Raw genomic sequence first — 13,810 nt, forward strand, 5'->3', positions numbered from 1 at the left:
AATGGTCGGGAAAGCGAGGCTAAATTTAATGGAAAGTGTGGAAAAACTTTTCCATCCGCACGCCGCTACTCGCTTTGTTGCGACTCGCAGCCACTTGGAGTCCTCATTAATGGGGCATCCGCGTGCTAAAACGGATTGGCCCCGGTTCGTGTTCCATTCATCTCGCATCGGTGCGATCGCTCAACGCCGTCTCGCGTATGATCCGCCTAATCGGTGAGCGCTAGCAATTAACAGCCAGCCACAGCAGCGAAGCCAACCCGACACGGGACACTGAAATCTTTGTCGCGGTTGCCTTTAGTTGTCTGCACTAATAATTATCTGCGCCGCCGCTAGGGAAGAAGAGCTCGCACCCGGGGACGAAAGAAATTACTACCACGACGAAGTTTAACCCGATGAAGGCTATTTCGGCGCCCGCGAAGACATACCGTAACCGCCCGTGGCCGTCCATGAGCTTCGGGACTTCGTGAAAGCTATGACCTCCGGTGGACGGGTTGCTAGAGAGCGAAAAGAAACCCCGAAAGAAGCAATAACAAAAAAAACGCTCCAAAACCCAAACTTAAAATAAGTTGAACGCTTGCCCAACGGACTCGCGCAAAATGGATAAAGACACTAACGACGAGCGGAATACAAAAGCAGTAGCATCCGCAATGGCAACAGCACCAAACGGGTGGGAGCGTAACAGCACCAGCAGGAGCATGAAAAATGGAAAACTACGCCCTGGAAAGGGACGAAAATGAGCCACCCCATGTCGGAAAAGTTTTCCCTTAACGAACTGGCCTTCACGCGCTCCCGCGTGTCCTGTCCGAATGGTAGAAGGACGAAACACGGGAGTGACGGTTTTCTTTGGCGTGGGTTTTTTTTTTGTATTTCGGTGACGCGAGGAAGAACGATGAAACGCTCTTTTCCCCCAAAAGAAGCTCACTCCCACAAGTGCGAGCTGAAGAGAGCGGAGGAAAAAAAAGGCTCCTGCCAAAGAACTGGCAAAAGTTTCGCCTGCTGAATTTTCCTCCTACTACGGTTCGTGTATTACTGACCAAGGAAAATCATCGGTTCGCGCTCGCCAGGGTCGGACCGGGAGGCGGGTGTTTCGAGTAGAGTAGGAAAATTAAATTTTCGACTCAACGGTGGCCCCTTCGTGGCGAAGCGAAAACTCTTTCATGTTCGTCATGCTTTCAGACAACTCGTGATCCTCTGCACGCTTCGATCGCTTCCCAGTGGTTCCTATTTGCTAGCGATCGAAGCGAGTCTCGGTTTTCTTTGCTCGATTGACGCTCTAACGTTTCGTGGTTGCCATGGTTGCACACGTGGACACGAAATGCCACGCAGTGAAGTGTATTGGATTATGAAATCGATAATAGTGACGTCGATCATGCGTTCAAGCGACAACGATGCATGCGAATTTGGAACGTTGTTAGAAGTTTTGCAATCTTAAATTAAATGAAATTTAAAAAATAGATGCATTTCTGGTATTATCTATGGTAAACAGTTTAGTTCATGGTGAAAAATAAACCTAAAACAGTTTAAAACTTTTACCTTTGACCACAGCCACATTAATTCCGATTAACTCACATTTTCATACACCCGTAGCAATTATCAATCTATCAGCTTTAACCGGCAACTGCCCTTTAATAGGCGGAGCCACTTTCTCGATGGGCACATATTTTAAAGTTATTCATTCAGCAAGACCCAACTTCTCCATCCCTTTCGAAAACCCCTTTTTTTACCAGCTCAGCTGTTGCCATCCATCATGTTGCTAGTAACTACGTGGTCATCACATCCGAAGCTTTTGTGGCTTGGCAAAGCAGCAGAAGCAACAGCAAAAAGAACAGCCTCTGCAATACGCCCAAGCAAAACCCTTCACGATCATATTCCTTCCGAAATGCGCCCACACTCGTTCGTGGCGCAGCGTGTCATGAAGGTTTGGCACCGCTCCGGGAGCCATTGGCGCTCGGGCGCTCGTAAATGTTATGTAAATTTTTTATTTCCTGCCCTTTCACCGTTTCCGACGGATCAGATGTTTGGTGATGAAGATTGTGAGGAGAGGAGCCGGCCTACGAATGGCCAGTCCGTACAATCCGTCCGGGTGCCCGCTGAAATCTGAATCGGTACGTCAATAACTCAAACACTTTTCCTATGTAAAATCGGGCCCATAAAATGGTCGTAAAAAAGGATAATAATAAATGCATAAATTTACACACCGACCGCAGGCCGTGGCGAAACCGAGTTCCGGAGTTTTCCAAACGGCCCTCCTTGTTGACGGCAGAAAATGGCAATGGGCGCTTGAAGCAATGCAGGCTCAGCCCAGTGCAAAAGGAGGCTGGGAATTTTCCGGCTGACCAGTCAGCTCCATACGGCTCGGTCGAAACGATGTTCCACAAAAGCTCGAAATGTTCGAGCAGCCTGCTTACTGGGAGGGGCAAAATCTGACCCAAAAACTGGACCGGGCCCTTCGGGGATGGGAGTTCGTTCGTTTCGTGAGCGATTTTAAAGCGGAACTGTGAGCTTTCGGTGGCTTAACCACAGATGCTTAAGCTTCTGTTCGTTTCTCGGATTCATAAGCGTCATAACATAGCTGCATCGCAATCCCGATCTAATGTGCCGTTTTCCTGCGAACCTGCGTACGGACATGAAGCGGAAATCAAATCAAAGCATCCTGTTGTGATGGAACTAGATATTCTCTTGTCTGCCCCTTTTTTTGATGCAGGACTCCTAAGTGAGGCTATTCATGCCGGTCTTAGGCAACGGAAGCGATGCTCTCTAGCTCAAATCCATTACTGGAAACGAACGAACTTGATATGGAAGCCGTTCCACAAACCATTTCCCACACTAACACTGCCTTGCCCTGGTACGCAGTGATTGGAAAACTGCACTCCAAACGTGTACGATGTCATCTTCAAACCAGATTTCCCGAGCGATGCAACGACATAGTCGAGCGAATAATGGCACACACACACCATGGCCCCGGGGTGTGCTTCCAGTAAGTCATCCAAAGCATCGTGGACCGTGCTAACGCCTCGACAAACATAAGTGATGATGTGCAATAATGGAAAGGGATAAAGGAATGAAATTGATATTTTTACCACTCGCTTCCTGCACCTCCCTGGAGATTGCGAGCTGCACTCGAAGTCCTCCCGCTGTCACAAAGAAATGTGTTTTATGGGATTGAACTAGCTCATTATTACGGGCTTTAATTGGTCGCTTCAACATCTCTTCCATAAATCATTATTGTGCATTCGAATGGAAACTTGGCATAACGGCGCCCAAGGAAGGTGATAAATGTAAACAGACAATTCCGAGCGGGTGTTAACAGTTGTCAAGTAGGCCATGCTCGGATGAATACATATCCTTGTGACATTTGACAGATTTGACATCTCGCAAAGAAGGAAGAGCATTTTGAAGATTTTCTACAAATCACTGCTTAAAGCATCAATTGATTGACTGTTTGCTGTCGCAAATGTGTCGCATTGACGGGGTGAATTTATTTACCAGTAACCGTCCAGCTCTGCATAAATCTTATTGTACGCGATAAAATATGCCCAGCTCCGCGAGCCCGGTAAGCTCACATTTTTCTGTCTATTTTGCACGTCTCTTGAGGAATTCGTTGCTTGGATGTTTTTTTTTATTGCCGTATCTGTCCAACCGTCAGGACATGATGTCCACCACGAAGGCAATTGCTAGCATGGCGTGATTTTTTTTTGCCTTCCCAGATGGACGGTGCTAAGTTTATGGCTTCTCCATCGATGTTTGTGGAACCCACCGCACGAGATTAGCGAGAAGCCACACGGTGGTTCGGACGCAGCCACCGTATGCTTCTGCCAGCGCTTTTCGCCACCATTATTACGCTTCGACCAACTTATAATACTTTCGAGCGACTGGATTCCGCTCGTGCCTCACTCGTCGTAGCTCCCACCAAGACAAGGCGCAGATTGTGTTTCGCCGTGTTTCACCGTGCTCCGTTTTATCCCTTCGCTCTAAAATTGTCCTACAAATGCGACAAACGATCTAAGCTCGCGGGCTGCAGGACGTCGCAGGACAGATCGCGAGAAGGAAGGGGCAATAAAATTTTACATTGCTTGCAAAACCATTCCGACGTGGTGTCCGGACGTCACCGTACCTCGCCGACTCCTGCCCATCGGGCTGTACCGACTGCCGGCCGGCGTTCGCCATCGCCATCGGCACCGAAGGAAATGGCTGAGAAAATTCAATCGTGCCCCGCCGCCGGGCCACGTTTGTGCCATTTTCCCGTGTCCCGGCTGGTGTCGTGCATCCGGTGCCCATAATCGTCGCTTTGATTTCGGACCACCCGGGGTAGGGCAACAGGGCCACGAAGAACGCCAAATAGAAGCTGTTAGCAATTCGTACTCGCCAACACACGCCGCTTGCTTGGCGCCCGGTGGAAAGAATGGCAGCATTTTGATAACATTTTATTGCCTACATCGATTTTACTGCTTATTGGAATTCACTTCCGCCGGTGCACCCCACCCGAGGGTGGGTTGGTGCGCGAGGGACACGTGACAGCGGGAAAGGACGAAAGCGAACGCGGGCAGGAAAAGGAAATTTAAAACCATCAAAACGAAAGCCGGTCACCACACGGGGCAGGGCAAGCAAACAAATCAACACGCCGGCTCGCGAAGTGCACGCAATCTAAGGGCTCCTGTTTTCCTTCGGCACGGGAAAGTTTCCCGTAAATCGGCACGGGTGGAAAGTTCGGAAAACTGCGCCCCATTGACCAGTGGGTGGCCTTTGGAATCAGAGCGTTGGGTTTTCTTCTAGTTTAAAGCTGCTCGTTCACTTCCCGACTGCACTAGAGACTCGAAACGCTATGTTTTCGATCTCATCTCGGTTGGAATTATTATAGTTTCTCAATCCGTGCAACATTTTCTGCTGCTTTTGAACGCAATTTTAACGGGTCGCAGTGTTGACTGTGTTTCATGTTGATCTCAAGTTTCTACCGTAAGTAATAAGTTGATAATTATCGTTCCGGAGAAAATGCTTTTCGTTTTTGTAGTTCTTTTTCACTGATGCAGTGCATTCGAACTCAAAATACTATCAGATATTGCCACAGAAACCCACAAATCAGTTCAATTAGTGTTGCCCGAGCACATTCCGCTGCACACTGCATCACCAAGACAGTAGAATTCACCTTGCGTAAAACCACTACAGATTCTTCCTGCTTCCGGATCCGCCAAGAGCCAAGTGAGTGGATAAGAAATAAGGTGGTCGCCGTCCCGCTCAGCTCCTCGAATGGCTGAATCAATTAAAAAACTATGGACGAACAATTTGATTGGAAAAGTTCCGCACCATCGATTGTCGAGTAGTTTTTCAATTAAATTTAAGCCATCCCCAGATTCCCGCCATTCTACGTCGCGTCGATCCACCCAAACTCAGTTCCCATATTTTTCGAGTCGCATAACGCAATTTTATTGCGCTCCATGCGCTTAGCGCTTTAGCGAATATGTGAGCGGTAGTGAAGAAAGGTTTTATTATTGCTCAGTTCTTTTATTTTGTTTTATTTTCGATCATCCACCGAATGTTCTACTCCTACAAGAGCAGCGGTATCGATCGATTCTCGGTGGAAAACCTTTTTGCTTCCCATTCTGCACTAATTTACCGGATTGGAAGACATAAAAAAAGATAATAATGTAAAGTAAATGAGGACCGGTTTTACCGGAACTCTCTCACTATTTGCAAAGGACTTCAATAGCTTCTATACGCCTCCAAGGGCATGCATGGTTTGATCGCATCAAAAGTTTTCTTTCAGGTTGAGCGTGAGATGCGAGTTTTACTTTCAACAAAACACTCAATTTTTTTTCAGAATAAAACACTCCAACGTTTCATTTTTGCCGTAGGCGCGTTAGATGTTCCCACGCTTCCAAAATCGCCCCCACGTTGACGTCGACAACACGCTAATAGTCAGTTTACTGGATATTATTATTATTTTTTGTTCAACGCCCACCAATTCCGAGTTAAATTGAACGCTTGCAACAACGTCAACAATTAGCGCGTTCGCCTGCTTCCCACAGTGGCATCGTTCGCGGAAAACAACGCCTCATTCGAAACGATTAAAATGAGCTGCACTTTCCTCCTGTGGTGGCAGCAAAGAACGCTAGCATGAGGCAAAAAAAAAACATGAACCAAACCGTTTCTCGACCATCCTTCCGTGTAATGGTCGGTCATTAAAAGCGGACGATGGCATGGTGGTCACAAAAAAGAAAACGAACACAAACTCTTACCTTTACCACCCCCGTGCCGGGACCGATTCAGGCCGATTGTAAAACGCTGGCAAGAGGCGAGAGATTCTTATTTTCACTGCACTGGACTCCATTTTGGTCGCGTCCGGGCCCTTCGTTTGAGATCATGTGCCCTAGCAAGCAAACGGAAGTGTAGTTGAGGGCGTATTTTTTGTGCGTCTCCTGAACATGGTCGAGAGTGGGCGAAAGAATCGACTTCTCCATTCACCGTTTGACGTTTGCCGCGCGCCTCTCGATGTAAGTGTAATGACAATAATAATTTAATCTACGACTGAGCTCGACGTTCCCGAGTAGGTCTTAAACGACATTGTCTAACAACGGCACCAAGCCAAGAACCTCACGCAGCCACACAATCCCTGGTACACTTCCGAGGCACCGTCTAGTTTTTTTTCCGTTGGTTTCCTTCACTCTTACCTTTAGGAAAAGAAGCACAAAAAATCAGAGAATTTCCCCCTTTCTGCGTCTACCGTCCGCGCGTTCACAGGGTGAACCGTAAAACCCGTAACGGCATCGTTTTTGTTCCACCGGATTTGCGCCCCACCGCTGCCACGATCACACGACCAAATAGTTGTCCACCACCGCCGCTGGAAAACGGATCCCCTCACAAACCTGGCCACACAGCTCCCCTTCGTTTATGCTGGCCCATAAAAGGCGCTTTCCAGGGCGCCCACTCTCGCGGCGTGTCTAAAATAAACGTTGAATGAACACATTTTCCGCTAGAATTTAATTTTCTTTTATTACTTTATTGTTTTTGTAATCATTGCGCGCCGTTTGGAGAACCCTCCGGAGTCCATGCGGCCGGCCTCCACGTTCGGTGACACTAAAAGCGCCTTGAGCGGAAAACCGAACAGACCACGCTGAAACAACAACAACAAAAAAACGCCCACGCGCACCAAAATAACATAGAGCGGATGCCTCCGTGACAAGACTCGCTCGTTGGCGTTGAATTTTCGTCGACAAAATGACGCGAAATTGGCACAAAATGACAGCTTTTCGGCGTCCTACGCCACACCGTGGCGTCGTGATCCATTTTGCTGCTAGCCTTTGGAGAGAGATACTTTTACTGCTTCGTTTCTTTTGGTGGGGCTCGGCGATTTTTTATCTACTGCTCACTCCGATCCTTTTGAGGGTGTGTGTGTATGTGTGTGAGTGAAAAGGGAAAAAGAATCGTCGAAACGGGCTAGTTCGAACTGGGTAAGGATGAGCGAAGGGCGAACCATCAATATTGGTGACTCGTCCAACTGCACTTTATCGGTGCACAAGAAGCAAAAAGCGAATCACCAAAACAGCCAGTCCGACGTTCAGCGTTTCATCTAACGCCGGATGCTTTGCTTTGGTGGTGAGCGAAAAATGGGAAGAAATTTTGTTTTTCTGTGTTGATTTTTTGTTTCGGAACTTTGCTACAAAGTTCGAACTACGAGCGCAATAAAATTTAGTTACTCGTTCATTTCTCGTACGAGAGTTGTAGCGAAGTTGCATTTCCCTGAGTGCTACTCGAATAAAAACGCTAGCAGGATAACGAAATAAGTTAAATTTCATTACTTTACCGAAGAGGATCAGTGAAACAGCGCATAAGTGCTTCTCCGGTTCTCATGGTTGATAATTTGGCGTTATTCGAGATAGAGACAGAGAGTTTCGCATTTTTTGAGCAATTTTTTGTCAAAATGCATCACAATCAACCGGCGGAAATTGGTTCAACAACCATTTGGGTCACTTACGATCATAAATACTCTGCATGCACGCCCCAAACCAGGTCACCACAATCAGCATTTGTGCGGTGCTTTCACGGCGCAAAGTTAATGAAATGCCTCACGATATTACTATTTTCGGTCTTAAAATGCTTCATTTTGCTTAAGGCCAGCGAGTCGTTTTTTTTCTCTTCTCTCATAGCCAAATTCTCATACCGAACGAAACATCGCCCTCAACCACGCACCGAATATGTGTTTGATGAAAATCGATCTCTCCGGTGCGCAAACCCGAGCGAGCATGGCAACCGCGTTGCCTCTGCAGCAGGTATTGAATATTATGGCCCGTCGCACACATGCGCCGCATTATGATGCGTTATTTGTGCGTTTAACGCCAACTTACCATGAGCGGCATGATCGTAATATACGGCACCGCGCGCACACGGCAACGCGGACATTCATAATCTCCCGGTGCAGAGGGCGAACAAAAAACTAAACCTTCGCTTGGTTCGCATTCGCGTGTCGTGTTTCCTACGAAGCCGCGTGGTATGTGCCATTTTCATTCATGCTTTTTTACGACCCCACCGTGCGGATCATGCCCGGCCACATTAAAGTGGCCCAGAGACGGAGGGCTTCAGTTTTAGCTCACGGCTTGCTGCTGCCAAAACCGTTACATTAAACGGTGAGGTTCCTCGGCGTATCACCTGAGCGTGGTGAGCTAGCGAGGATAAAGCCCCGTGCTTAGCGTCACCGCAAGGCACAAAACCCTGGGCTTGGATGTATCTTTTCGATGCTCAACGGTGCCCTGCGGGTGCCACCAACGAACGCCATCGCAGCATCGTACGCGTGCGATGGAGACGCATGGTAGCTCGTTCTACCGAAGTGGCTGCGTACGGGCGATGGCTGCGTGCTGTGGCGGTGGCGGTGCGGGCAAAACGTTCGCGAGGGGGCGTGCGCCCACTGCAGACTCTAAATAAATAATCATAATAATAAAGCTCAAATTTACTGCCTACGCACTTGTTTTTCCTCACTTTTGACTTTTCCCGCCATCCGTTATCTCATCTCCCTGCCCTATCCGGTCGTTTCTGATGCCGCAGCGGAGCGAGAACGATGCGGCTGGGGTGGAAAGCATCCGTCGTTTGCCTCAGTGGTCTGATGTTGTTTGCTTGCGCGCTCGCAAAAGCCGTACCATCAGCCGTGGCATATTTTTATGATCATAACGAAAATTTTATTTCACTTAATGTACCTGCCATCTCGTACGCCATCCCGGACAGGCTGTCATTTCCGTCCTTCGCCAGTGCACCCACTCGTCCGTCTGCGTGCGTCTCATTTCGTGCCATTGGCTAATAACTTCAAAGTGATTCGGAAGCGAGGCACAAAAAAAAAACAACAGCCGAGCCTGCTAAAGCGCAAACACCCTGCGACACCTTCCGGAGTGAGTGAGGAAACAGATCGCGCCATTTGCCCGTCGATGGCCGCTTCGTGGGAAAACACTGTTCCTTGCCGGCAACCGCAGATATTTTGCGCTCATTTCACACGCCCATCGGAAACGAGCCGGCAAAGCGAATCTCATCAAGCAACGCGAGACGCATTTGCGAATTTTCCACCACCCGTTGCCAATGGTGTTGCTGATAAGGCTGCCCGCTGCCTATCTTTTCCCACCGAAGCCTGCTAACGTTCCGATTTTCTTCACTTGCTCATTTCAGGAACAAGTCGTTCAGCACAACTCCAAGTCGGGCGTCATCATGAGCAGCACAGCGCTGGCACTGCAAACGGTGACACGTCACCAGGCCGGTAACTACACCTGCATCGCGTCGAACGTCGAGGGAGACGGCGAAAGCAACACGGTCGACCTGAAAGTGATGTGTAAGTCCAACCAATCACCCTGCAGACTCGTTCACCTACGCGCCCGTGCATTGGGAAAGCTTTAAGCCTCCCAGAAAATAAACACCCCTGGCTTAGAACCGAATTTTGCACACCAAGCATCCAAGCCAATGCATGATCTCGCTCACCGCACTCATCACCACCATTGATTGTCACCTTGTGCGACAACGAAGGTAAAAAGGTGATGACGAGCGCGACGCATGCACCGAACACAAGACAAGCTAACTAGCTCGTCTCGCTTCTGAAGCCACCGGAAACAGGGATCCCTTCACGTGCAATGGACGGGTGTGCTGTAAAAGTTCTCGCTTCCGCGAAGCCTGCCACTGGCAACGCGACACGTGTGGAAAAGTTTCCTCCTTACTCCCACGTCTTTGGCACACATTCACTCCCATGTTGTGCCGCTGGAGCGTGGAGAGCCTGGTGGTCGTCGCCATCATCGCCAAGGCGCCATCCACCATCCGAGCAGGCGACGACGGCTCATGATGGTGACGGTAACGATGACAGCCGAGCGTGGCGAAAGCCAACTTCGATGCGACAAGACACACAATCCCACAATCACACAGCCACATACGGGTTTTTCCCCCGTGCGAACCACGCGTTATTGATGATTATAGTAGTGGCAATTTATGAAACGGATTACGCTTTATTTGTATTTGTTTCCCAGTTTGTTTTCTTCGCGCGAGGTTTTTCATCCCACCCCCCACCTTCCATGTGCAGTTGCTGAGTGCGCTGGGGTAGGGTTTCTTTTTTTACGTGAAACGCCCTCGGTGCTGCAAAGGGGGGTCTCGTGCCTTTGTTACACCTTTTTACATCACCACCACCGTTCGCCGTCGTTCGTTCTGGTATTTTATGAAACTTTTTTATTGGAAGATTTTCTCGTTCCGTTTCGACCGGAAAACAACGTACCGGCACACCAGCAAGTCAGCGGCGTGGACAGCTTCACTCGGGTGGGGAAGAAAAATCCATTTCAATCCCCGTGGCGTCAAGAATGTTCATCCCCCCAGCGCGCCAGCAGTCGTTTGTTTGGCAATATTTGTACCATAATGTTGATAATTTAATTCGCCCGCTCGCACCCGGGATTGCACCTCACCATCATGGGGGGGGGGGGCATTGGACAAGGGTGTTGAGTTCCGCGGTGCTGCAAATATTGAGGTCACAATTTACAATCGCGTTACACCTTTGTTGGGGATTTTAATATAGTGCCCTGGAATGGGTCATGCATCATGCTGCACCAGTCAGCTTACAAGCTTTGGCGTAAAATCGTGAAAATTGTTTTTCTTGTCCTTGGTAGTATGAGTTCGTTCACGGAATATCAAATCTGGCAAATTCATACAACAGAACCATGAACCACATCATACGTTGTACATCATAGGTTTTTTGTTTTATTCAAAGCCGATTCTCCGGAAAGTACAGATCTGTTTTGCTAATGGTTTCTAGTGTACGAAGGGAAACTTTCCATTTAAAAACTGATTTTAAATGCGATTTCATCATCATATTTCTTGTTTCGTCAAAAACATATGGTATTGTGCCACGGGTATTAGCTTGTAATTCAGATAGCTTTTTCCCAGTAGTACCACCCGGTGCATGTTTTAATGTTGTCTTTTGAACAACTATTATTCTCAACCCCATGATGCTCCTCTGAGAATGGAAAAAAAACCCACGCTCCCAAGAACTCCCCACGGAGCAAGTTTCGATCGCATCGAAATGCGGAAAGCACGAACACAAACAAACTGCCTGGTTGTTTCGCTAGCCGAGTGGTAGAAAAATAACTAAAAATTCACCAGAGAAAACTCATTAGTCACAAAAGTTTCGCTGCACTTGCAAAAATATTTACGCTCCCACCCAGCCGTCAGAATTCGAGGGTCTTTTGGCTTCCCCTTGGGGTTTTGTTTCGCAACCTCATTCGACTACCGCCGCCGACCAAACCGGCCAGTAGCACTGAGTAGCAGAGGAGGCAAATTTTGGTGAAATTTTTCGTGGCGTGAGCACATTTTCCCCCCAGCTGGAGCAAACGCTTCCCGGGATTGCTGGAGAAACGACGCTGTCGAGTGGCGTCGGTGGCGCTTACCAGCGATGCCATTCCATCGTGGGGCCTGTGGTGCACCTCGAAAACTCAGCCAACTCACCCTCCAGAGTATAAACCCAACACCAACCTCCCTGGTGGCAAAACCGCCACGAGACGGCAACACGAAACCGAGCACAACTTTGCGGGACATGATCGTGCGAACGGGTAAAAAAGGAGCGAGATACACTTTTGCATGTAAATTATTGTGTTTATTTTAAAATTTCCCGAACGTGTCCGGCTGCGCAGCTAGCTTCCAGACCACCCTAACCCTTGTGGTGGTGCTTAGGTGCGCCATCGAAAATGATCCCGGTGTGAGATGCATCTCGCCCGGGGAAGATTCTCGAGGGCGCCCAAAACTTGCTCTTACTGCAGCGAGATTTTTGGCCACGTGAAGTGCATTCGACACCCGCGTTCGTTTCCACTTCTTGCTTGCAACCTGCTGCTGCTGTCTACTGCTGCCTACACACCATCAGCACCGAAGCGATTCTTTTTCGCCGCAAACTGCACACGGAGCGGTTACAAATCCAGGGCTGCAGAGTTCCTGGGGCCGGCTTGTAAACAGCGGTGCTAAGCCGGCAAGTTTTACACCCTGCAAGCTGCAGCATTGCCCGGTGGCACTGTAACTTCCAGCAACCGCTTCTTTCTGGCGGTGAGCATCGGTATTCAAATGGAGGGGATATTTCCGCAAAACGCTTGGCTGCGGTTGGAAGAATTTTCCACATTCCCAACAACGGTCGGGGATTTTAATCGGTCCCGGTTGAAAGAAATCGTTTGATTTGAGCGGCATTCCGAGTGGAATTTATGAGAAAATGTTAATCAGCTCGACAAGCTCGCGTTTCCTTTTGAAGTATCATTATCCAACCAACGGGCGGCGATATGTTGCGTGAAAACTTCCACACCCCCAGCGATACGCGGGTGCGATCGATGCGCAAACCCAATTGAATGTGAATCAAACATATTACCCATACCGAGTGGCATATTTCTGGAGCAAACAAAGTTACGACCAGCCCGACCGATCGAGCATTCGGCCTCACACCTTTGAAGCAACGAATCGGAAGATTACGCCGGTGCTTTCTCGCTGGCGCTACAACATCAATAAAAACTCATTTTCCACCGGCTGCACCGTTCGCTTGCGCCACCATTTCCGAAATGTTAGCATATTTTAGGCAAACTTTCTTATCGCCTTTCGCACCGCACTCCATGCCACCAAATCTGAAGCCCATTCTGAACCACGGACGGAAATATATTCATCGATGAAACGCATGAAATGTGCTCAAGACAAATACGATTTCGTATTTCGTTCTCCTTGTCCGTTTCGTTTTCGCCCCCGGAACCAACTTTTCGCTCGAGCACTTTTGCGAACGGGTGCGAGTGGTGTAAATGCTCGGCCGGTTCCGGGCGCTCTGTGGGCGAGGGTATTGTTGCCGGAGTTTGCTGCACCGAGCTCCGAGGAAAACCAGCCCGGATAAAGTTTTTATTCGTCCCACTCCGGCTCCGGTCTGTCTGTCTGGCTTTTGCGTTGGCACCGGGCTTGGGTACCGTCAAACGCACCCGAAACGCCCGTACGCTACTTCAAACGAATTTTATTTACAATTCAATTGACTTTCCTCCAAACCCGGGCAGGTTGGGAGGGCTGAGCTCGGAAACTTATTTTCCATCTAATATGTTAATATTTCATCCGCTCGATCGAACGAACGAACGCAGCCACCAGCCAGACCTTCTCATTCGCCGGCTGCGTTCTGGAGCGGACGTTCGAGCGCAAGGCCACTTGGATTACGAGCCAGAAATTTGTTCTTGCGGATGCCGCCTCGGTGTTCCGACACCACAGATTTCATTCCCTCCCAGAAGGTCCACGGTTGGGTACGCAAATTGGGCGCAAACTTTTCCCTTCCTTCTTTAACGGAGCGAAAGAGACGGAACTGAAT

The 13,810-nt window shown here is 48.8% G+C and overlaps 1 protein-coding gene across 1 annotated transcript in view; it reads left to right on the top strand.

Moving 5' to 3' along the window:
- LOC128721627 (hemicentin-1) overlaps nt 1-13,810 on the top strand; it is a 145,843-nt gene that overhangs the window by 91,670 nt on the left and 40,363 nt on the right. Inside the window, exon 10 of the mRNA XM_053815398.1 lies at nt 9,643-9,802. Coding sequence (XP_053671373.1) covers nt 9,643-9,802 — 160 coding nt within the window. The remainder of the gene's footprint in view (nt 1-9,642; nt 9,803-13,810) is intronic.

This window comes from Anopheles nili, chromosome 2 (assembly GCF_943737925.1).
Source record: "Anopheles nili chromosome 2, idAnoNiliSN_F5_01, whole genome shotgun sequence".
NCBI classification, from domain to species: Eukaryota; Metazoa; Arthropoda; class Insecta; order Diptera; family Culicidae; genus Anopheles; species Anopheles nili.